Source organism: Henckelia pumila, chromosome 4 (genome assembly GCF_033568475.1).
Source record: "Henckelia pumila isolate YLH828 chromosome 4, ASM3356847v2, whole genome shotgun sequence".
NCBI classification, from domain to species: Eukaryota; Viridiplantae; Streptophyta; class Magnoliopsida; order Lamiales; family Gesneriaceae; genus Henckelia; species Henckelia pumila.
This window is the reverse complement of record NC_133123.1, coordinates 25,122,122-25,148,127: the sequence shown is the minus strand read 5'-3', so window position 1 is coordinate 25,148,127 and position 26,006 is coordinate 25,122,122. Positions and strand designations below refer to the sequence as shown.

Genomic DNA, 26,006 nt, shown 5'->3' with positions numbered 1-26,006 from the left:
CCCCTCTCTCCTCTCTCCTCTCTCCTCTCTCCTCTCTCCTCTCTGTGGCAGCTGCTGACACAATTTCAGCCTTTTTTTCCTTAAAATAAAGATGAAATAACACGTTTCGATCCTACGGTCCCATGAAGCTGCCACATTATTCCCTAGCTACATAAATTTTCTTAACATTTAAATTCCTCAAAATCTATATGTGAAAAAACAAACACACGAAGTTGGTCTGATCCTGAACTCAGCAGCCCCACCGATTCTAAAAAGTGCATTGTTTGTTGGTTTTTGGTGCTTACTAAATATCGTCTTCTCATTCTATCCTTCTATCCATTCTTCTCTCACTCCCTTTTTTCCCTCAAATTATCTCGTTTCTTGAATTAATGAACAGATATAAAAAGAGGGTATCATATCCAACACACTGAACTCGCTTCCATTATTCTTGCACTCTCAGAACTTCCCTTTGCGCCAATTGATTGACCTTGGTGAGTTTCCAAAACCCTTTTAACAAATCTTGATTTTCCTATGTTTCTTCTTAGAAAGATCCTTTCTTTTTCTTGTTTCTCGACGAGCCAAGTGTTTCTTGCTAGTGAGCTTCATCGAAGCCTTGTGTATTGATGTTAATATGTTGATGGGCTTCTCTCACGTGACATAACTTTGAGTTGAATTAAATAATGCCAATATAAGATTCAAAATGGGCTCATGTTTACTTTTCTATGCTAGATTTTTTTGGGATCAGTTTGTTTAACGAAGTGTGAATTGGGAGTAGAGATAATGAAGTGTGAGTTTTGCGAGATTTTAGTTCTGATAATTAATTTGGCCGTTCTTGGCTTAATTTATTGCTTTGATTTTCATCTGTATTTCACAGGTTTGATTAGTAAGCAACATGGAAAGAGTAATCTAGACTCAACTCTCCCTATCCGAGATCCGATACCGATTCATAGGAGAAGCCCTTTTACACGGGCTTTCTGTTATCTTGATTTTGACCATTTCTTGTCCATTTTTTCTCTATTTTTAGTCACCTCCTTGATTTTAGCTCAGCCTTTGGCCTCTCCTATCCCTTTTCCTTGGTGATTAATTTACCCACTTGATATTCTGTGATCATCAAACCATGAAGCTCAAAGTGGTTGCATCAAGTGTAGAATTTGCTTCTTTAGTGCCATCGTCTCTTTCCAACTCTTATTGTCTGAGGAAGTACTCTGGCACGGATAGGGCCGTCTCCCTCGTCGTTCTTTCCACCTCATTTGTGTCCAAGAATTTTGGCAAGTCTCAAAGTTTCAAAATTTCGAGATCTCGACCGGTGCGGCGATCTTGTGGTTTGAATTTGGGTGAAATTTATCATGAGGAATCACCCCTTCATATGCAAGGATTGGGGAAGAAGTATGGACAGAGTGGTGGCCAAGAGAACGAGGAAGGCACAAATAAGAAGGCGCATTACGCGATATCTAAGAGAGACGCGGTTGTTGGGAGGGATCACGATTCGTTCTCGGGTTCACGGTTTGATTTCTTGGAGCCGATGATGCTTGGCATTAGGCTGGAGTTCACCGATAGGCCAGATCAAGAAACGGCCGTGTGGGCCGCTATCGAGCAGAAGGCAAAGAGTTTGGAGATTCCCTTGTCCCTGAGGATGATAAAGAAGAAACTACAATGTGAAGAAGGGTTCACCGAGCCTAAAGAGTCGGTCTATTGCTCGATCAAGGCCGCGTTTGCCTCGATGGTTTTCATCATAGTTGAACTCCAGAGCTATGCTCTGCAGATGAGGGAAGCTTTGTGCAATGAAGATTTAGAAGTCATCATATCCAAAGTGCAGAAAGAAATGAATTCTTCATTTGTTTGGCTTTTCCAACAAGTTTTTTCGAGGACACCGTCTTTGATGCTTTATGTAATGATTCTTTTGGCAAATTTTGGTGTCTATTCTGCCTCCCATGATGTTGCTCTTGCCAAAGCCTCACAACCGAGGATGGCCATCTGCGAATCTTCAACAGATGCACTGTGGAGCGAGGAGAAACAAGTGGTCTTGGCCTCAGGAAATGCCAGAGAAACCCTTATTGGAAAGGGACCTATCACTGATCATGAACTGAGGAGTGTGGTTGAAATGAACCTATGGAAATCGATGGTGGATGAGGCGAATAAGATGCGAGGAGGGATTGAGGATGAGGCAATCGATAAAGAAATGAAGCATAGTTTCATTTCACCCTTGTCGGTCGAGCTAGAACCTGATGGCTATGAAGAGTACCTCAGGACAGATCTTTTATATCAGATGAACTTGTCTTATGAACCTGACAATGAACTCTTGCTTTGCAACTATGCACAGTTCTTGCACCTTGTTGCTCGTGATTACGACAGGTATAACACACTGCTTAAACTCGTGTCGTTATATATTTAAGCAATCAAAGTGGTATAAAATATGTTTTCCAACTCCTAACATGTAAGAACATCTTAAAATAGTGACACCTATATACATATTGAATGGACTAAAGTTGTTGAGCTCCATGCTAATGTACGATATGCTTAACAGAGCTGAGGAATGCTACAAAAGGGCGGTACAGATACCCCCACCGGATGCAGAATGTTTGAGCTTATACGCCAACTTCTTGTGGACGGTCCGGAGGGACATCTGGGGAGCAGAGGAGAGATTCCTGCAAGCTTTGGCGGCGGAACCAGAGAGCTCTTACTACGCTTCTAGATATGCCAATTTCTTGTGGAACACCGGTGGCGAAGAAACTTGTTTCCCTCCCAACAAGCCCCATAATCCAAACTTGTAGTGTATCGAACTCTTGTTGTGTAGGAGGAGATCATTCAATGTATTCCAAGAATTGGTAAATTATACATTGTCAAATTATAAATAGTCTTTGTATTATGAGTAATCAAGAATTTTGGCCTACATATTGGTAGCCAAGGGGATAAAAGAACCTTCTCATCTTCTATTTTAAATGACGTTTCCTTAATAAAATTGGAACTTGTTATTGTACATATCATGAAATGAGACAAGATGGACTCCTATAACAGTTAAGAGGCATCCGTTTTCGCTTTATGAAAACTATTAACTCAAATTATTAAAATAATTTACCAAGAAGTTATTATAGCAGTCAATTATAATTTACTATAAGTCATTTCGAATAAATGGTTAAATACACTCCATTTTAATGTTTTCCATTGCAAACGGACAAAACTATTTTTTAAAGTTCGAATCTTAGTTTTCGTTTTCATAATAATAATAATGTATCCTTCTCGTCATATATGTAGACAATAAAATGTTTGTGTAACTCATCTGAAACATTTATATAAATTAAAATATTACCCTTAAATTATACATTTACATAAATTAAAACAATATCCCCCCTACATTAATTAATAATTAAGTAAAATATTTGTGCACCGAACACTTGCCGTTTTACCAAAAATTATAACTGGTGATAATGATGCAATTCAAATATTCGATCGGTGCAACTCAAATCTTTTAAATAATATAGTCATCCAAGCATCATGGATTACTCGATCTACCCAACAGAGACAAATTATTGCACCCCGACAATCTCTCTTCCAAAAATTGCATTCCCTCAAACTCATGGCTTTGACTCTGATACCAATTGTAAAATCAAACGTTTGCCGTTTTACCAAAAGCTATAGCTGGTGGTAACTGTACAAGTTAAATCTTTTAAATTTTACAGTTGCACAAACGTTATGGTTCGATCGTTCTACTCACTAAAAATAATTGTTGCACCTCAACACTCACTAAAAATAATTGTTGCACCTCAACATTATTAATATTATAATATTTTATTGAATAATTAACTTGAAATAATGTGATATTATGTATCATATTTTAACTAATCACTTAACCAGTTAACTTATATCTCATAATAACTTTTGTTCGACTTATTCATAGTTTTTTTGTGGAAAAGTAAATTGTATGAACATAAAAAATACGACATTTTTATTTTTTTTAAAAAATAATAATAAATTTATTTCTCTATCATTTCATACTTTCAATGAAAGAGTTTAATTATATACATAGTATATAGTACATGTTTAAGGAATACTTTCAGGATTTTTTTCCTTTTTTAACTCAAAAAATTGAAAATCAAGTATTTTATGACTATGTTTACTTAATGTATTAATTATCTGCAGATAAATAATGCTGAACTATTAAACTAGTTTTATAGAATGTGAAATAATGATGGATAAAACATAATATATTTACTTTGATTGAACAATCTTGTGATTGAAATTATGATTAAGTGACAAGTTACAATTTTGTTCATTTTCTTATAAAATATAATATATATATTTTTAGTTTTTATTTATAAAATTGAGATTGTGATTTTTATTGAATAATGTAAATTATTATTAATTTATATGTAATAAGGATAAAATCCAATGAAATGTATTAATCATATATTAAATTATTAGAATTTTTATTCATGCTTATAATTTTTTAATTTATTTTCCTATGTTAAAATCAAATGAAATGCATTAAATATATATTAAAGTATTTAAAATTTCTATTCATGTTTATTTTTTAAATGAGGTTTTCCACATATTGTTTTTTGGGAAGTAAAAAATATTGATGTAATTTTTCTCAATTGGAAAGATAATTAATTAAAAATAATTATCTATCACACTTTTTATTTATGATAAATCATCAAGATTTAAAGTTTAAATAGGTAAATATGGATGTATTTTATGAGTTAATACGGAGCCTAAAAAGGCAAGTAAACACGAAATTGATAAGTAAACTAAGGGGGGTGTATTTGTTGCAGAGATTTACTGACTTTTTTTGAATGACAGACTTTTGTGGAGATGATAAATTTCTGCAGACTTTTATAGAATCTCACAGAATTTTAATAACTTTCACAGAATCTTGCAGATTTATTTTTCATGACTTTTATTGACATTTGTAAACTTTTTTCATGATTTTTATTGACATTTGTAAATTTTTTTGTAGAACCATATGTGTTTTGTAATTCATGATTTTGATTATGATTTATTTATTGGAATTATTAATCGAGTATCAATACCTTATATTTATCTCCCTTTAAAATAATTTTATTTCTTTAAAATAGTTTTATCTATCATATAAATAATTTTTACTTATCAATTTGGTTTATAAAAATCAATAAGTAGTATTAAACTTATTGCAATTAAGAAATTAATATGAATCTATAAAATTTGAATTATTTAGTTTTATATAGTATAGTATTCTTATTTATATAATATATATATATATATATACACACACATTCGTGTTAATAATTTTTTAAAACTACGTCAAAATATATCAAGTCAATATATATAAATCATATACATATACATATACATATACATATACATATTATTATTATTATTATTATTATTATTATTATTATTATTATTATTATTATTATTATTTATTATATATGTATATGCATATTTATATTAAAGTGAATAAAATTTAAATTTTGAGTTATAATAAAAATTAAGATTCAAATTAAAAATATAAAAAATAATTAAAACATTAAATTTTATATAATTAATAATGAATTATTATAAAAAATAATTATTGTTATTTTCAATTTATGATCAATAAAATATTATAAGTTTTTGTCATGTAATATAATAAGTTTTTATTTAAAAATTTAATCAATATGATTTTAATTCTCGTGAGATTTTGTAATTAAAATTCAAAAAATTATGAAAGATAAATTTTTTATTTTATTTTATTTTAAAGGGGTGTATTGGTTCTTAGAAATTGAAAAAATATGTTTGTATATATATTATTTTTAATTTAATATAACTAATATTTATGTGGCTAGTTTATAGACTATTTTAATAGAAATGAAAAAATGTGTGAAAATGTTCATCCAAATCTTTAGGTTCAACCAAAGACAATTATGGACATTTTATTGTTGTACCTTTGCCTTTAAATAGTGTACTTAATAGAATTTCATGGAGTTTTTAAAAGTTCATTGATATTTTGAATACCTCTAGACTTTTGTAGAGTTTTTAAAAGTCAAGTTTGAATACCACATGACTTTTTAAAATTCTACAAATGTTCATCTTGAATACCACTAAAATTTTGTGGAGTATATAAAAGTCTAGATTGAATACCTCTAGACTTTTAAACTCCATAAAAGTCATTAAAAATATACAACCAAGTCTATTACTCCTGATATCACGAAAATTTTAAAACAACCAATTGATTAATATTCTCCGCCCATTTAGGATATTGAGGATTGAAATTTTTTAATAAAAAAAATCCTAGTTTAAAATATTTCACCTTGATTTTCAATTATATTATAAAAATCAATATTATAATTTATGTGTATGAACACATTAAAAATATCGGATAAAAGTTTGAAAAAATTATATATTTGACTCTACAAACTAAAAGGTTTGTTAAATGGTATATTTGTCCATTTTAAATTTAACAATTAATAATATTTGGAGTGTGAATATCATCATCCATATATTTCTATAAAATATATATTTAATAATTATTTTATTTAAGTAGGATATTTTTTGTGTGGTGTGTCACAATTTATAAGAATAGTTTGATCATGAGATGAATGATAAATAATACATATATAATAAGAAGATATAAATTGAAAGCAAAATGAAGATAACATAGACATGTAAAATTTAATAAATAATGAAACGTAGGATTGGAGGAATATTTTACAAATCACCTGACCGGCTACATAAAATATATCGATCAAAAGTACCCCAAAGTCAAATGATAGGCGTTTATTGTGTAGAGTATTTTCTTTTGAAAAATAATCGAAGAGTATCAAAGTAGTTTTACTAAAAAAATGCTATTTTAGTTTCTTGACACGTACATAAAGTGTGAATTTTGGCAGGCCGTACCTGACACTTTTGTGGCAAGAATGCATGTAGACATGGTGTTGTTTTTTATTATATGGATAGACCGACTATATTATCGTTAGTAAAAGAATGACATGAAATTAAAAACTAGAGTAAATATGATGTAATCTTTATTATGTTTTGGTTTTTCAATTTTTATATAGAGTTCTTTCATTTCGGAGTTTTTCAATTTAGATTGCAAGATAACAAAGAAAAATAAAAGAGCATTGATAAGTTTTCAATTTCTGGAGTTCTTCCATTTCGAAGTTTTTCAATTTCGAAGATATTGACTGAGAATCATTTCATGTAAACTATTATTGTCAATTAGTAGATTCTCTATTGATTCGATAGACATTTTAAAAATGTTTACTCAAGCAGTCGACAAGTCTACCGAAGGCAATCGACATGCATGTATACTGCCTTCCGTAGACGTGTCTATTGATATCTACTGAAGACATGCATGTCCACTCAAGGCGTGATGTCTACTGCATGTCTACCGACCTTCAGTAGACATTTATAAAATATGTAACGAGTCAATAGATAATTTAAAAAATGGCTCCACATGAGTTCTGTTTTCTCAAATTCTACCGATTTTCAGTAGACATTTATAAAATATGTACCGAGTCAGTAGATAATTTAAATTTGGCTCCACATGAATTGTGTTTTCTTGAATAATTGGCTGACCAAAAATATTAATCTGAATCGGGAAATGTGTTAAACATGAATATGAATCGGGTTTTAACCAAGACGGTCATTTTTTCAGACTCACCTCATGTACGATCAGTATTTTGATTTTGGTTGTTAATAATAAAAATTATATATATATATATAGTTTTTGGAAGATGTTATGAAAATCCATAAATTATCAACAACTTCATCTATAGAAGATTTCTGTGGACAAATTTTAAAATAAATAAATAATAAAGGATAAGTTGAGAGGAACGAGTGTTACACGTTTTTATCCCCGAGTCAAGTGGTGCTGAGGTTGAATGGATAAGATCTGAGTTTGACATCAAAATTTCCGAATAAAACTAAATTTCAATAAATATTTGGTGATATAAAATATATCTATCAATAGATATTTTTTATTATGATTTATTTTTTAAAAAAATATCTATTTCAACCCTTACATGAAATCGAATCGGAAAGCGCAATTGCAACGATACATCAAGCCTACCTTATAGAGAAAAACGTTAATATAGTGCTGGCAAGAAGCTTGGAAGCACATGAAAACCACAAATATTTGAAATTTTTTCTTGTAGGTATTTATTTGAAAAATTATATGTTTGGTCATATATATATATATATATATATATATATATATATTTACACCTTTATGATTTTGGTTTTTTATGTTATTAAAATTATTTTTAAACATGTATCATCTCGTTTTCGGCAATTTTTTTTTTCATATATCGGAAGTACCGATATAAAACTATTTATACCAGCGCCGCAAAGTACTCAATCAGTGTCACTTATGACAAAAGATAAATATTATCAAAATTTATAACAAAATAGTGGATTATAAATCTGAAATTTCATAACATAAAAGATCAAAATCACAAATAAATAATATAAAAGAACAAAAATACAATTTTCTCATTTAACTACTCTCACTGATAAATATTTGAAATATAAAAAGTGATCGGATGGATGATTAGAAGGCATGCATGATACATGTAGTGATTATGGCTTCGATAATAGTAAGGGCGTCAAAAATGAAACCGAAATGGATCGAAACAAATATCGGGTTTATTGTTTTAGTGTTTTAGATTTGGGTCAAATCGGATTGGACGAAAAAAAAAAATCGGGTGTGTTGGGTTTCGGTTGACCCGAATGGAGAATTAGGTCACCCATCAATGCCTGAATTGTACAAAAATAATGTAGAAGTGAAGGTTGAAACTTGAAAGTTACTTTGTGATGCTTAAATGTTTTTTTTTATTATTGTATATTGATATAGTAAGTTTTCTTTGTATAATATTTATTGTAAAATATTTGCATGTTCTAAATCATCGATCCAAACACAACCTAAACCATCATAATTTTATATTTATCATTTTTTTACATACCGTTTGGTACAAGTACTGTTAGACCATATATAACTTATCATATCCAATCACGCGTTCTTCTCGTCATATTATTTATCTATCTATTAATTATTTATTTTTACATCAATCAAATTATTAATCATTTATCTTATATCAATCAAATCATTGAATTTAAATTATTATATTTTCCTTATAAATAATATTATTCATTATTTATTTATTCTTAAAAAGACAAAATAGTAATTTATCATTTTTATATAAAATTTAATCAATCAAATCAAATAAATTATAATCTATCAATCAAATCAAATACTTTATTAACTAAAATTTTTATTTATTTTATATTAAATTATATTACTTATCAATGTATTATTTATCCTATCACATGAATCAAACGGTACATTAAAGTATTGATTTGTATCTTGCATCATATTTGTAACAAAAATACTTGAACAAAAAACTATGAATCTTATCATAATTTCAACTAATTATTTAAATCATGGTAAAATAGTTTGTTCTTAAAACAATATAAATTAACTTATAGTTAAAAAACAATATAAACTTTTTCATCTCATTATTACATTATATATTTAAGAGGTTCTAAACATTAGCTTATATTCCCATATGAGACCCATAAAATACAACTGTTTGATATTATGGATGAGATGAGCAAGAGATGAGTATAAAAGCGTGATAAAATAATAATATACTACATGTTTGCAATGTTTTAATTTTATTTTTTCATGACGTGGAAATCCGCAGTCGCTATTATTTGGTGCGCACTAGGTAAACTCACAGACTAATGCAATACCCTGCAAACCACGCTAGTCACGTAAACACATTGGGCAAGTCCTGTGCAATAGGCTAATCCAAGAAAGTGTTGATAAGAAAAATTAAACGTCTGATCATTGACCAAGTACTTACCAACTTCACCAACTTGAACATGTTATTGTGAGAATTGTTTGGTATGATTTTAATTTGCATAATTGTTGTGTTTATTATATTTCAAATGTACTTGAAAAATCTAAATCGATCATGGTTGTCGAAAGGTTATAATTGTAAAAATTCATTCATATCATAGTTATCATGTGCTTATAATATGGGTGAGAAGGAATTGAACCGAAACATAGTGTCATTATGGGCCAATTAATTAAATTAAGATAAATGAAAAAAAAAATTAGACGAATACGATGTTAATATATACTATTTATTAAGCAAAAACACATTAGTTGGTCTCCTGGTATGCTCAACCTTAAACAACAAAAACACTCACAAAATTATGAAAATAACAAAAAATGACATATCATATTAAAATAACATACTTTAAAAAATAAATATTATATCATATATATACGAATAGGGACGGATCCATTAAAGTGCTATGGTGGGCTGTAGCCCAACTCAATTTGTTTTTTTACTACCATATGAAGTTTTTCTTAGCACATAATCAGACTCACCTATTTCAGCCCAGCCCAACCCACATTTTCAAGTCCAGCCCACATCTTTGAACATAATTATAATTTCTATCAACTGTAGTCGGCTGCCTTTTATTACTTGACAGATTTATTCCTTCTCACATGCGGCACAAAAATCAAAGGTTTCTTTTTTTTAAATTTATGCCTCAATCTTTCATTTTTTATTTTTATTTTTGATTTCTCCTTTCTTAATCCTGCAATTCCCTTGTTGATCTATTTTTTCTCTTGTGAAGTTTTTAATTTGTGTGTATGAGTGTATTAATGTATGTATATTTATATGTGTAATATCAGTGTATATATATTATGATTTATGCCATCATATTTATTGGGATCTCAATCAAATTGATAGGTTTGTGTGTTTTGTTTTTATGTATAATGAAAACTCAATAAAATAAGTTGAAATATTATTGTCATTAATTAGTGTCATGAAGCCATCGGAATTTGGAATAAGTTTGGAACAATCGCACCTAAAAATGTTTATTATTCAAATAATATTTTTGTTTAGATTTAATTTTTAAGTAAAGATTTATCATTGAACATACCCAGAGTTTGTTTGTTTTTTTTAAATTTCTCTATATGTTTTTCTAATTTTAATTGTAATACACTTTGTATGAATTAATTCTTGATTGTTTAAAAACTAATATTAATTATTATTTCCATTGACTTTGTTGTAATTAATTAATTTAGAAAAAAATTAAAAAAATATATATGTAAATAATTATAAAATAATCGAACCTTGTATACTCGAGTATTTTCTTAACATATTATTATATGTAAATTTGATATTTGTACGAACAGATATATTTTAGGTTCGATTGATTTTCAAAAGGGGTGCAAACGAGTCGAGTTTCATACTATTCGAGCTCGAGCTCGACTTATATTTGTCTACTCAAACTCGATCGAGTAACTAATTTCATACTCGAGTTTGACTTGTGTATATTTTGAGTTACTCGAGCTCAAGTTTGAGCTCGGAAAATAAATAAATATATTTAAATAAATAAATATGAATAAATAATATATATATATATATATATTATATATATTATCGAGTAGCTCGCAAGCTACTCGAACACACATATTTGATACTCGAGTTCAGTCAAACCGAGCTCGAGTCGAATTTTGACCGAGCTGTTCACGAGCTGCTCACGAGTAGCTTGACTCATTTGCACCCCTAGTTTTTGTCGATTAAGGGCGGAGACACATATAGTGCCACCCGGGCTTTAGCCCGGTGGCCCATTTTTTAAATTTTTTTATGTGTATATATATTTTTATAAATAATTTTGTGTGTTATTTTTGGACAAATGTTATATTAGCCCTGGTAATCAAATTAAAAAAAATTAAATAGCCCACATTTAGCCCATTTAAAAAAATAAAGTAGACCATATGTCTCAAAATTGGTCTTTTTTGCGTCCGTGTTTTCTTGATTAAATTTAATTCACTTTAACTTTTATCTGTATCAATAACCGTCTTTTAATAGTATTTTCACTCATTCTTCTTGTTTTTTTTTAATTTTTTTTTATTTTGTGATATTGCTTATTTTAAAAGTAACTATATTGCAATGAAATGATTTTTTTTTAGAATTGCAATTTTTGATTTCATAAAAAGTTTAATTATGTGTTTCATTCAAATTTCTATTTATAGTAGATTATGAATCGCGCTGTTCATATTGAAAACAAATTTGGATGTGATATGAGACAAATATTTTTAAATCTTACGAACGATTCTAAAAAAAATTATTGAAGATCTTATTAATGAAAAGATTTTTAAGACTACAATGAATAAGTATTACTCATCGTTTTAATTCTTATGCATTATTCTTTATTTCTCATTAAATTTTTTAGCCCGGGTAGATTTCGGATCCTAGCTCCGCCATTGTTGTCGATTGCTCGAGACTCTATATTGAACGAGATTTAGCTAAGAATATAGATGTAGATTCTATTATAGATGAATTTTATGTTTTAAAATCTCACACGGCTCAACTTTTTTGAATAGTATAATGTATAATGTTTTCTATAATATATATATATATATATATATATATATATATATTATTTGATAATAATATATAATTTTTTACATTAAGTTCAAGCATCCCTCAACTCTAATTTCTCGATCCGTCCCTCACGTGATGCATGTGGGTTGTCGTCGGTTTAGTACATGCCGCCCGCAGGGCACTATCCTGCGGGTGATGTGTAACCCCATGATTGATCAAAATTAGTGTGTTCTATGTGGGCCCCACTGATTTTAACCAATCATGAGTCGCCACGTCACCCGCAAGGCACTACCCTGTGGGTAGCATCTACTTAACCTCGTCATATACATGTGTGTGTGTGGTCACTAGTACAAAATATGTCTCATCGTACTTTTATCAATTACATCTAACGTTGTGACGTGAGATAGTATCACGGATCTTTATCTGTGAGACGAGTCAAACCTACTCATACTTACAAAAAAAAAAGTCACACTTTTGTGAGACGGGTCAACCCTACCCATATTTATAATAATAAATAATACTTTTGGCATAAAATGTAATATTTTTTAATGGATAACTCATATAAGAGATCCATCTAAAAAAAATGACTCTTGAGACCGTCTCATAGGAGTTTTGTCAAAAAACAATATTTTTAGCATAAAAAATAATACATTATTATGTGTGACTCAACTAAGAGATTCATAAACCCGATGATTCAAAAATAGTACATTATTATGTGTGACTCAACTACCCGGGTGGGGTAGCATCGACAAATCCGTCATCGTCATGACGGGTTTAGTACATGCCGCCCGCAGGGCATTATCCTGCGGGTGATGTGTAACCCCATGATTGGTCAAAATAAGTGGATCCCATGTGAGACCCACTGATTTTAACCAATCATGAGCCGTCACGTCATACGCAGGGCACTACCCTGCGGATAGCATCTACTCAACCATGATGACGATGATTATTATTATTATTATTAGTTATTAATTTTTTTTAAAAAAAGAATCAAGGTTCATAAATCCGGTGGTACGCGGCACGAGGTAAAACCGTGGTGATTCTTCATCCTATAGCAACGACTTCGGTACAGAACAGCATAATCTCCTGCAATGGTAGATGCGTCGTCGTTTTCGTAGTCTCCTACATTGGCCGAAAACCCGCTGAGAATGCCCCGAAATTGTTGTTCTTGTATATGAATATCCGTTCTTCTTCCCTCCATTAACAATCAACAATTTTGCTGCATTTTTCAAGAATCCTGTGTTGGGAGGAGAGAAAACTACACATGAGTTCAAGTGTACTGTATGGAAATCCTCAGTTCACCGTTGTTAGGCTCCCGAATTTGCAAAATAGATCGCTGATCCGAGTGAATTTCGAGGGATTTCGGAGACTGGAGGAGTTAGATTTTTGTTCGTCTTCATCTGTTTCCTTCCAAAAACCCAGTTCAAAGCGGAAGTTTCTTGCAAAGGCGTCTGCCTCCGCTTCTTCTTTTCCTCCACTCCGCGGCGCCGGGGCCGAGTATTCGGGTAACATTTCGATGAAATTTGGATTTCCATTTATGATTTTTCTCTTCTTGAGCTAGAATCAGGGGTTAGAACTTACACTTGTAGGGGCTCTGGCCCAATGTAGCTATAATTCTCATGTGAAAACTGAAATTGATTCAATATGCAAGATTTCAACTTAGCTATAATTCTCTTGTGAAAACTGAATTGATTTAATATGCAAGATTTCAACTTCCTGATTTTATTAGTTTAGGAAATGGTTGCGTAAATGCTTGCTACAGCTTGGACTTTGAGAATTATACAAAGGAATGATTGGATTTTGTTCCCTTCTGTTAGCTATTTACAAGATTATATAGTGTGGGTGCAAGTGCAACTTTTTATTTCGATCTACGAGTAAGACTTCTGTTTCTAAATGATGAGGATTAATCGTTTTTTGTTGATTATTTGAGTATCGTATACTAGGATGGGGCGATCAGTACTACATGAAACAAAAAATACCAACCTCAGATTATTTGTTTGATGCACGTTGAATGCCATGAGTTTTATGCTAAAGGTTGTTTCCTGAATTTTTCTTAGAGCAACTGTTTGGAGCAAAACCAAATAATAGAAAACAAAGTATTGCTGGCACAGATCAAGAGGAAATAGAAGATCCAACACTATTAGCTGATCCGGACAGTTGTTTCTGTGAATTTAATGGGGTACAGTTCCACCACAAACTTTGTGATTCTGAGTTTCCCGCTTTAAAAACATTAGAAGAAGGGACAAGTAGTCTTACTGAAAGGATCGGTTTTCCTTTGATTTTGTTACATGGGTTCGGATCCTCGGTCTTTTCTTGGAACCGGGTCATGAAACCTTTAGCCCAGATCACGGGGTCTAAGGTTCTCGCTTTTGACAGACCAGCTTTTGGATTGACATCAAGGGTAAATGCTATTAAGGATTCATCTATGAATAACAAAAATGGGACACCTTTGAATCCTTACTCAATGATGTTCTCTGTGTTGGCCACAGTCTTCTTCATCAGTTTCTTAGCTGCTGAGAAGGTTGTTCTTGTGGGGTATGTCCTATCGGAATGTGAATTGGATCCAAATATTTTCTGCAACCAATTAAATACTTAATCACCCTTCCCTTATCCTGTCAGAGTTTTGCTTGATATTGAGTGGACGAGTTAAAGATATGCAAGTTTTAGCTTACTGATTTTTCTACTCTCGAAATGAAATAAAGCTCTGTTAGTTTGTCCGAGGCTCCTTGTAAGAAACACATAGATTAAATGTAACAGACTAATAGTACTGTCGGACCAAATTTATATTTTTATTTTAAATATATTAAGCTGAGATTTCTGGTACTTAATGTGTTTACTGGGAGAAGTTCAGGCACTCTGCTGGTTCCCTTGTTGCTGTAGATACATATTTTGAGGCACCAGAGCGTGTAGCTGCTCTAATCCTTGTTTCCCCAGCCATAGTTGCACCATTTTTCACGAGGAATGCCAGAAAAGATGATCAAGCTGGAATTGATAACAGCACGAAGGGAAACATCACAAATTCAACAACTCCAGCGACATTATTTCTTATTCTTCGCAAAATTTTATTGAAGTTAACTAAATACATTGCTGACACAATTGTGAGCATCGTAAAAGGGATTGGAATCATGGTAAATTCTCTGTATAAGAAAGCTTTATCAGCAACCCTGCGCTCTTCAGTTGGTGTAATGTTGGTAAGAATTTATTTATTTTTTTTTAAAAGAATTTGGATCGAGTTATATTAGATTTCCTGAATTTGAAACATGTGCTTTATGTGATCATGATATAAATTCTATATATGTATATCTCAGAGTCGATATTTCTGGTTCATGGTTTCAGATAAGGATGATAATCGACAAATTTGGAATATCTGCTATTCGAGCTTCATGGTATGATTCAAATCAAATTTCTGAAAATGTTTTACGGGGCTATACAAAGGTGAATACTTGCTATTCCTCTCGTATGAACATTGAAGCCGACCAGTTTTTTTCAAACATCGAGTAATCAAAAGTTTTTTCACGATGAAGCCATTGACAATAAAGGGCTGGGACAGGGCTCTGGTGGAATATACAGTGGCTATGCTAACAGATGAGGCATCTAATCTGAAGCCGCCACTGGCGGAAAGGCTGAAAGACATCTCCTGTCCAGGTTTGAAGTTAAAATTTTCTTTTGTTCTTCAGTTAGAAGACTTTTCTACGTATATTGCGAATTTGCGATAATACAAATGACTAGTGTCTTTTCTTGCTTTAGAGAGCAAATATCGAAGAAACAAATATATGAAGAAGTAAAATGACATCTTTCAAAAGAAAACAGCTATTTCTACAAGTATTGAAAAAGTATTGCAAATTTTCAATTTTAAAAGTTTCCAGTTTATGTCATTTAGACAGGAATTAATAAATTGATTTCTGGAATATATTTATTTGGCTAAAATTGATGTTCACATATATTTCACGTTAAAGTTTACAGGAAAACGAATATAATGAATTAAAGAGAAAATTGTGTAAAGTGTGACTGCATTTATTGTTATAATCTCAATTTTAATCCTTTAGTTATAATAGAAGGATCAATTATGTCATTCCCGCCGAAGCATCTGGGAAAACGTTAATGAAAAACTTTGAACATTTCTGCTGAATAACTAAGGCCGATTGCCTGATAATAGTTACTGGATCTCGTGGTAATCACATTCATTGTAAAAATGTCTCGTCAAGTGATTGAAGTGCTGATCTTATGCTTTCATACATATACGTATACAACAATTATACTTGTTAATGTGAACCAGAATTATACTTTTTTATGTCCTCCAGAGATTGGTTCCACATTTATGGTTGAGTCTTGTTGGTATAATTATTTATTTCTTATGATTCCCCTGATTCAGGTGGTAAATGCGCTTGAATTTGATAGCATATGGTTCTTACTGTTTCGATTTTATGCCATGAACCACAGTGCTGATCATTACTAGTGACACGGATCGACTTGTCCCCGCTTGGAACGCGGAAAGACTCTCACGGGCCATTCCCGGATCATGCCTAGAGATAATCAAGAACTGTGGTCACCTGCCCCAGGAAGAAAAGGCTGAAGAATTTCTATCTATAGTTGAAAAATTCCTCCAAAGAGTATTCGGAGCTGCACAAGAGGAGTCTGTTTTGCAAGTCGTGACTTGATATTCGCCTCCTCGAAGATACAGACGGGAAGACAAGAATATTGGGTTCTTCATCAATGCGAGTGAAATTGAACGAAAGCTCGTACTCAGGTGTGGTGCTATTTTTCCACCAGAAGGGAATTTCTGGCTTTAGGTTATAAGGTATGCAATGGAATACAAGGTATGCTAAGGAAAAATATAATTGTTATTATGAGTGTACAATTATTCGTTTTCCTTACATAAATCGGGAGACGTTTTAGGATGTGTTTGGATTGAACGGTTTGAGGTAGAAGAATTTTATGACTAAATCCATCTCACCTACTTTGAATCTTTGATATACATGAACTCCATTCAAGCGTGGGCAGTGATTCATTCTCCTTATCAGGATAATTCCAATTAAAAGGTAAGTGTCCCTTCCTCAAAATAGATTACATAGTTCACTCTCAACAATACAAAACTCCACTGAGGTAGTGTTTGCAAATGTTTAAAGAAAAAGTGATTATTCTGAACCCAGATGTGCAGACTATTCAACGAGCTCGGTACACTACTCTGTTTTCTTGGTCTACCGTCTTCGGATGCATAAGCGAACGTCATGACCAGGCTCGACGATCATCCTAAAAGCAGGCGAATGCCTATACTTGGGTGACAAGGTGAACGTGAACTTGGACACGATGAGAAAAACAATGATTTTGAGCTGAACGAGGGCGAAACTCTTGCCCAAGCACAACCTAGGTCCTAACCCGAACGGGATATAGACATTGGAAATCCCATTCGCGAAGCGTTGTGGGTTGAATTCGTTGGCATCAGCTCCCCAAATATCAGGGTCTCGGTGAAGAGTCGGGATTAAGGTCCACAGACACACTCCTTTGGGCACCACAATGTGGCCAATTTTGGTTTCTTGAAGTGCCTCTCTTGATACAAATGCTGCCGGGGGATACAGCCTTAGCACCTCGTGGATCACCATTGCTGTCTGTATCCATTGTCATGGAATCAGCATTTGATGTTCAAAAATTTGAGACGAGATCTCAGTTTTAGATGATATTTTGGTTACATGAATTAAAATGAACTGCCGCGTGCACGCTTACCGTTTTCAACTTATGCAACGAGTCGGCACACAGACCCTCGCCATTGGCGTGGCAGACGTCGTCCACCTCCTCGCGTATCCGCGACTGCCACTGCGGGTGCAAGGCCAGCAGCATCAGGCACCATGACGCGGCCACCGCGGTGGATTCGTGGCCGGCGAAGTAGATGTTCTTGCAGTTGTCCACTATGAATTTCTTGTAATTCGAAACCTTGCCCACATTATCATCACTGACATTATTCATGGCTCCTTCAAGAATCATCTGCATCAGATCTTTGTTTCCGCCAAAGCATTCTCCGTCGCGCTCCTTCACGGCGTCCCATATCAGTGACTCTATCTCCTTCTCCAGTTGCTCTATCTTCTTCTGTTGCCCTGTCAAGAAAATTCTGCAATGCGTATTTGTTTTAAGTGTGCTCGAATCATCAAGGGTCTATTTAAGTGTTCTTTTTTTAAAAAAACAATAAACAATAAACAAAACAACATTTTTTCAATAATTTGTTCATGTTTTATTGCTTGTAAGAAAATTTTAAATGTTGACAAATCTAAGGAAGAAATTTTCTTAATTCTATTTAACATCTTTTGTTGTTCGCGTAAGATCGAACGCTTGTGGCTTTAAGCAAGAGCTAGAGATAAATGATGATAATGTAACTGTGTATTGTTATAAATTAAAGCAATAAATACCAAATGGGAGGAAAGGAGTAAAGAAAACATACCCCAAACTATGGGAACCAAAAAGGAAGTTTTGGTTGGACATGAGTTTTTGAAGGGTCCTAAGCTTTGTGAAAACACGTTTTCCTTTCAAAAAAGAGCTCCCAAAGCACGCTTTCGAGATCACGTCTGCAGAAACGCTTCTTAAATCTTCTTCAACTTCAATTTCTGCCATGTTACCCCCTTGGCTTTCTATATAGCCCTCCCATTTGCTAATTAAAGATTCCACAGATTCAACCATTAATCCCACCATTCCCTGCCGTATTTAATTTAAGATAAGATATATAGATTAATCGGCATCGATTTAGGGGCATAATTGTACTTTCGTCATGTGATATTATTGGGAAGATAATTAATTTAATCCTCTAAGTTATCATGTTTAATTTTCTGCTATACTCATCTAATTACTTGTCAAAGTTATCTTTTTGTCATCATGAAACTTTGTTCTTTTGTTTGTTCGTATTAGTCCTATTTTAACGGCTGACGTGACACTAAAAAATGTTGAGTACTCCAATAAAATAGAACTAATAACCAACAAAAAATCAAAATTAATAGACTAAAACACAACTTTTATAAGTCAGAAGACCAAATCAAAAAACATGACAACTTAGAGGACGAAATTGAGTGTTTTCTCGATATTATTTTTGTATATCTTGTATAAAGTTTGAGTGAAGGCAGTGTCGTACCTTGACCCTGTGCATGAAAAATTGAGGCGCGACGATCTTCCTTTGTCGTGCCCACAAGTGACCATTGGACCTCAAAATACCATTGCCAAGCATAGGGGCAAGTCTCTTTGTGATGTACGAAGGCTTTCCCAAGTGCGAAGATAGGCTGTGATTGTTCATTTCCTTCACCACTTCTGGGTGGGTCACGTATAAATGTTGCTTGTTTACTGTCGAATATGTGTATATTGGACCTATACACAAAAAAATCCAGGTTGTCAGGCTAGCGCACGCACACGCGCACACAGGGTTGACCCCTGTCATGTCAATCGATTGATCTTCTAGCTAGATGAACGAGCCTCTCGTGCATGTTGATCAACTCATCGATCCAAATAGAACCTTAGAGTTTTTACGCGGGGTCCTTAAAGATAAGGGCTTAAGGTATATTTGGCCTTGCTCTCGTTTGATGTTTTTCATGCTTCTAAAATGATTACATGTACATGTAATTCCTATAATATTCATGAAATCGAAGGAGTGGATTTCTCCAAGCTCGAGGGACTCTTCTAATGTAGTTAATTAGGTAATGTAATGTTTGGGAGAACTTTTAAAAAACACTTCTTAGATTTTTATATACTAAGGTAGTGTTTGAGAGAACTTTTAGCTAGTCCTTAACAAAATTTTTTTAAGGAAAAGCTAAGAAATGCTTCCTAGAAGCTCTCTCAAACACTATTTTAGTATTGTTAAAATGACTAACGAGGCGAGTCAATCCACCTATTTTATGTGACAGGGCTAGTAAGCTCTATAGGTCTAGCCGATTTTAAGAGCTCTGATTGTCAATTTAGAATATGGGACGGGTCGGTAACCAGTGACCCGACCCACACTGTATGAAAAGAATTATTCCACCGACATAGTTCAGTCCGATCTAAGCCTTTATGGGTATGTTTCCCTAAGGATGGACTAGGTTTCCGGTCAAGGGTTTAGGGGATCGATTTTTGAACAATATATTTCATTTGTTAACTATAGGGTACTTTTGTTTAATGAAAAATATATTGCACGTTGAACCCCTGGGAAAAATGTAAAACAAAGGTACGAGAAAATTATTAATGACTGCATGTCTAAGTTCTAACCATAACCCAAAAAAAAATGAAAAGAAACTTTTCCCAACGCACAGTTTGTTCTTGAACCGAGATCGGGGATCTACACGGTTCTGCAGGCTCCGCCATGGGTTCGATCGACTCTCTATATGATGCATGGAGTAGTGAGTAGTAACCAGGGGCGGCCCTAAGGTAGGGTGGGCCGGGCGACGGCCCAGGACCCCACCTTGAGATGGGCCCCCGATTATTTTTAAAAATTAGTATTTAAATTAATATCCAGATAAATTTATTTAATAAATAGCGTTATAACAAAATACAGAAATCGTGAATATGTTTTTATGACAAAAATCTTGTTCCAAATGAGTTAAATGGTTCACTAACTCTGTTCAATTTCTATATTTTTTCCTCATGCAGCCTTCCAACCAATTTAATACATGCACGGAAATTTTCTCGCAGACCTCCGTTACATCATAGGTAAACATACGCTCAAGTTTTTCTTACTTATTTTTCAATTAAACCATGTTGATTACTTAAATTGCAGGTTATGAAAATTGAGTAATTTTACAAAAGGTAAAAGATTTTCTCTCATTTTTTCTCATTTACTAATGGATTGTTGCATAATTATTTTATTAATTTATATTACATTAATTTATTATCTCTCAACTATATATATGTATATTTTTTGTTCGTATTTTGACTTCATTATTTAGTATATTTTACATTTGATGAATTTAGTTAAATAGTTACATTCTTGCACAAATTTTCATCATAAAATGTCAAAAAATGACGATTTTGTTTTAAAAATGCAATAAAAGTGAATTTTAAATAATATTGGTTGTTGAATATTTTATTTTGAGAAACTATGAGTAAAATTCTTTCTAATGTGAATGTGCTTTAATATTATATGTATGTATATATATATATTATTGATAAAAGAAGATCATATTTTTAACTTCGCTTCGGGTCGCGGTTCGCATTTTTCTCAGGACCACATTTGTAGTAACCCAAGTATTGATGATTAATGTTGTGTGGGAAATGGAAGACTTAAACACATGCATATAAAAATGTAGTTTCGAATAAGGGGCAAATAAATATTAATGTTGGCAGTGGGGGGGTGGTCCTGCAATTTTTGACGAATCCACGCGCCATGCATGTGCGGTGATATCATTAGCTTGCAAAATTTGGGGATTTATAGGGACATCCAGTTTCCTACGTACGCCATGCACATGCACCTGTCTTAATATTATGTCAATAATTTGTCCCCTCTTTCCCCAACTTTTTCTCATTTTTTTAAGGACTGTGCGGTCATTGTTTTGGTACAAACTGACCCCTTTTCTACATGGGATGTTGTCCTAATGTCGATGCCCCTTTTACAAGTCTCTCTTAGCTAGCTAGACTCAATGAACCTAGAATTATTTGAAGTTTGTTAACATTATATTTATTATACATTTTTTTTTTCATTTTTTATCATATTATATTTCAATTCACATTTGTACTTCATTAGCTTTTACTTTACTTTTCTTTTTTTAGATCTTTGTCTTTCTCCACTGAAATGATAACGCGACAGCAAACATGTCAGCCATATTGGTCGTCGCGTCATCGTTTTTGATACAAAGAAACACTCTAATGAAAAAAAAAACTAAAATTGGGAGGGAAAAAGGTAGATTGGATTGAGACCGTAATTGACTGACAAAACAAAATACCCGAAAACGAAAAATATGCTAGTTACGTTATATATAGACGTGAAAGAGTTTGAAATAAATTTTGACTAATTAAATGATCAAAACCCAAACATAGACTCAATAGCTAGCTCGAATTCATATATAGTCAGATCTGTTTCGAAGAACATGTCGATCCAACGGCCCTGATTCATAGTTGGATCTGGTTCGAATCTTCCTATCTCTATATATTATTTGAGAGAATTTCGACCCTACAGACTCCACTTTAGGATGTAACGTCCTTATTAACCCAAATTCATGTGAGTCTTACATGAATTATATATGCGGTCAATTGTTGACAACACAACTATAATGGGGTACCGGGGTTACCTAATTGCATCATCGAAGTTCCTATTATTTGCATGGTTTGTTTTTTTATTTGAAATATTATGTGCATGCTTTTTAATCATTGAATTCCACGTGTAAGTGTCTTAAGAAGCCCATAATTGAGTTTCACTTCAATTATGATGGCTATGGCAATATCTATGTCCACGGTGGTCTTGTCTATGCTACCCCATTGGATAGTACTCAAATGAAATCCAACGGTTCATTATTTTTATTATTTGATATGATATTTTTTGAAATGAAATCATCTAAAATGAAAAAAAATATGAGCCCTTAGATCTAGCATATGAACAGTGTCCATGGACCATGTGCTAGCATAAACAAAGCCATTCATGGTTGCTGTGACAACAATTATCTTCTTCCGACTGACGTACGTGATTTGAACTATTTATTGTAGCAGAAATTTGAACTATTTCTTCAACTATATACAGATCAACAAAACACGTTTTACCATTAATTTTATCAAATTTTAGGAAAATAAAAAAATTGAAAATATTATAACCGTAAAATACACACACACACACATATATATATGAAAACTTTTACACTAAAATGTTGGGAGAATTGAATTCTTGGCCCTATACGTTAGTTTCTTTAAATTTTTGTCATGTTATCAAATTTTAGGAGGAGCTTGGATACAAAAGTTAGCTTTACAAAAAACTCTTAATTAAATAAGTTTAAATTTTAAAGTAATTTTATATAAAAAAAAATGTTGAATAATGTTTTTTTAGTTTGGATAAATATTGAAAAATCAATTTTAGTGTTTGAATAAATATTGAAAAATGTTTTTTTTAATTTTTAAATAGAATTAGAAGTAGGCGCAGAATTAAAAATTCAAAAGTTTTAGCTTCTAATTTTTTTTTAAAAAAAAAATCTTTGGAACCCAAACAAGATAGTTTTTAAGAAAAAAAAATATTTTTTCAAAAAAAGTATTTTTCCTCTATTCGAATCAAACACACTCTTAATTAGTCTTTTAATATTTTTTTAAAATAATTATATTGTAATTATTTTTCCACGTGGCTTTGATGTATCGTTCATATAGCGTCAACGTGTACAATATTACAAAAACATTTTCATGAGAAATGGATTAAAATTGAAATATATATGATCAAATTTTTATAAATTAAATTTATACTAAGATTAAAATTTGATAACGAAGAATATCGACAGTAAAAAGACAGATATATATATATGATTAGAATTACATTTCCTTTCTTTTTCACGCATTGTAAAAAGTGTATTAATAGATATATCAATCTAAGCCTAAGGAAAAATGTGTTTGGTGCAATGTATTTTGGGTGTTAATCTTTTTTTCCAAGAAAAGGTTCCCGACAATACTAGGCATAGGATGGAACTTTGAAGAACGAAGCTTTGTTTTGGAAGTGGGTGTCGTTTTCCGGGGCCAAAACTTAGCTAGAACGTTCAAAAAATTCACTTTAATTAGATGGTCAGTAATATTCAGATCTTATCTTAGACTTGGAGTCATCATAATCTTGTGCATGTTTGTTTGTTATTTTTCGTCTTGATTGTGACTTGTGAATCCAAATATAACCCTCTTTATTGCAATGTTTTTTACCTCCAATTAATGAAGGCAAAAGACAAAAGTATAATAAATTAATAATTCGGCATGCTCTTTTTCTTCTTTTTTTTTTTCTTCTTTTATTTTTAACGGTGAAACCATGCACGTCAGTTGGTAAACCACAATAAAAAAAGTCCGGTATTGCGAAATATACTCGACCAAGAAATTATCGATAAGAGGAATTGAAATCGTGGTCATTTGATTATATATCTTGTTGACATACTCCACCAACTCGGAAGTTAAGTATGTTTTAATATATATAATAAGAGATATGTTAGCTATACAAGTTTAGGTTGCATTTGTATAGAATGATTTGAGAAAATTTTATTTCAAATCCCCATCTCAAATTCATCGATCGTATGCATCTGGATTAAAATTAGAATGGAAGATTTAAAAACTTTATTGTTTCTCACGTATATTTTTTAACTTCAATTTTTAATAAACTCTCCAATCCTACCTATTATATTCCATTGAAGTACATGCATTTCAAATCTCCCACAAAATCCAAATACAACTATTTTCTTATATTAGTTATTCGTGATATTTTAATTTCATATACAATAAACGTACCGTGGTGAAACTTAAGATTGTTATAATATACGGAAGCTTTATATATTATAATATATATATATATATATATATATCATATGTTAATTATCCTAAATATTATTAGTTTTAGACTCATGCAGACACATATGAGTCATTTCAACTAAATTTGTTTTCCACCAAGTTTACCCAAATAATATATAAATAACTCAAACAAATACACATATACACAGACATGCAAATATCAACTAAATGGCATAAATATTTAAAGGTAGACAAGTAAACAAAACAAACAAATAAATAAAACTCACCATATTCTTTCCTCCATTGCTCAAAGTATGGGAAGAGTGTGGAAGTATAATCATGAGCCACAAATTCTCCATCTTCGTCACTCTTGTTCGAATCCGAATTCGCCTGAATCCTATGCATCTCCCCAACATTTCCATAGAGAAAACGAGGCTTAGGCCCTCTGATACCTTGTGACTCGAGCTTCTTCCGAATCCGCCACGGATCGAACCACGCCATCTTTAAGAAACACAACGATGTTACCGATACGATTATGGCCAGAATGTGGAGACCATACTTGGTCATTGTGGCGAGAATAAGACTAGAAACGTCGGAAAGGATAAAAAGGATAGGAATTATAAGAATGGAGAGAAAAGAGAGTTTCATTTCTGGGATTTTCTTGGTCTCGGTGAAGAGTCTTGAGGGTGATTTTATAGAGTACTAAAATTATGGTGATCTTTTCACTTATTAATAATATATATATTATATTTTGGATTTTCTTTAGAATTCACGTGGGGTCAAGATATAAATAATTTTGACCATTTAAATTATATGATGAGATCGTGTGTTTCTCATATATATTCAAAAAAAAAAAGGAAAAAAAAGAAAAGAAAAAAAGATGTGTTTCGCATATTATAATTAATTAATGTTCGTTTATATGATTCCTTGTATGTACGTACTTGGTCAATTTCATGTTTTGACGGCACTAGTGGCAGATAGTTGATGCTATATGCATATCTCACTTTGGGGTCCGTACTAATTTGATGACTTCAAGCATTTCTTTTATGACGAGAAATATATGGTTACTATATTTCGAGCTTGTATCCGGTAAATCTTGTATGTGTGTATATTCGACTCGAATTGAGAAATAGATGAGATCAAATAGATGAGATCAATTGTACGTAAAAGACTGCACATAAGAAACACATAAGACTTTGTTAGATTCGAATTTAGGATATTGATTTCAAATTTCATACATTCAACCAACTAGCGACTACACCCACGGGA

At 32.1% G+C, this 26,006-nt stretch overlaps 3 protein-coding genes across 5 annotated transcripts; 2 read left to right on the top strand and 1 right to left on the bottom strand.

Moving 5' to 3' along the window:
- The first annotated feature begins 203 nt into the window (after positions 1-203).
- On the top strand, positions 204-2,897 carry LOC140865179 (uncharacterized). The gene is made up of 3 exons (XM_073269729.1): positions 204-470; positions 854-2,331; positions 2,504-2,897. Exons 2-3 carry the CDS (start codon positions 1,097-1,099, stop codon positions 2,748-2,750), a joined length of 1,482 nt encoding a protein of 493 aa, XP_073125830.1. The 5' UTR covers positions 204-470; positions 854-1,096; the 3' UTR covers positions 2,751-2,897.
- A 10,467-nt stretch (positions 2,898-13,364) lies between these two features.
- On the top strand, positions 13,365-17,227 carry LOC140864115 (uncharacterized). Of its 3 annotated transcripts, none has more exons than XM_073268052.1 (6): positions 13,365-13,849; positions 14,402-14,879; positions 15,196-15,535; positions 15,681-15,779; positions 15,869-15,989; positions 16,785-17,227. In XM_073268052.1, the coding sequence occupies exons 1-6, from the start codon at positions 13,609-13,611 to the stop codon at positions 17,000-17,002; spliced, it is 1,497 nt and encodes a 498-aa protein (XP_073124153.1). In that variant the 5' UTR covers positions 13,365-13,608; the 3' UTR covers positions 17,003-17,227. The 3 variants fall into 3 exon arrangements, with proteins under 3 accessions (XP_073124153.1, XP_073124155.1, XP_073124154.1); XM_073268054.1 differs by having other exon boundaries at positions 16,717-16,855; XM_073268053.1 differs by lacking the exon at positions 16,785-17,227 and adding an exon at positions 16,092-16,692.
- Positions 17,228-17,374: 147 nt separating this feature from the next.
- LOC140864114 (cytochrome P450 714A1-like) lies at positions 17,375-25,412 on the bottom strand. The gene is made up of 5 exons (XM_073268051.1): positions 25,025-25,412; positions 19,456-19,685; positions 18,775-19,025; positions 18,066-18,447; positions 17,375-17,950 (listed from the first exon to the last, which is right to left on the bottom strand). Exons 1-5 carry the CDS (start codon positions 25,383-25,385, stop codon positions 17,543-17,545), a joined length of 1,632 nt encoding a protein of 543 aa, XP_073124152.1. The 5' UTR covers positions 25,386-25,412; the 3' UTR covers positions 17,375-17,542.
- Positions 25,413-26,006: the final 594 nt, after the last annotated feature.

Excerpts from the sequence above, each read along its gene's own strand:
- LOC140864115 (XM_073268052.1), top strand. The coding sequence starts at position 13,609 with ATGAGTTCAAGTGTACTGTATGGAAATCCTCAGTTCACCGTTGTTAGG. Across the intron at positions 14,880-15,195 it reads GAGAAGGTTGTTCTTGTGGG|GCACTCTGCTGGTTCCCTTG; the intron begins GTATGTCCTATC and ends GGAGAAGTTCAG. Across the intron at positions 15,780-15,868 it reads TTTTACGGGGCTATACAAAG|CCATTGACAATAAAGGGCTG; the intron begins GTGAATACTTGC and ends TTCACGATGAAG.
- LOC140865179 (XM_073269729.1), top strand. The coding sequence starts at position 1,097 with ATGAAGCTCAAAGTGGTTGCATCAAGTGTAGAATTTGCTTCTTTAGTG. Across the intron at positions 2,332-2,503 it reads GTTGCTCGTGATTACGACAG|AGCTGAGGAATGCTACAAAA; the intron begins GTATAACACACT and ends TATGCTTAACAG.
- LOC140864114 (XM_073268051.1), bottom strand. The coding sequence starts at position 25,385 with ATGAAACTCTCTTTTCTCTCCATTCTTATAATTCCTATCCTTTTTATC. Across the intron at positions 19,026-19,455 it reads TTTTCATGCACAGGGTCAAG|GGAATGGTGGGATTAATGGT; the intron begins GTACGACACTGC and ends TAAATACGGCAG. Across the intron at positions 18,448-18,774 it reads TTTGGTTCCCATAGTTTGGG|AATTTTCTTGACAGGGCAAC; the intron begins GTATGTTTTCTT and ends TACGCATTGCAG.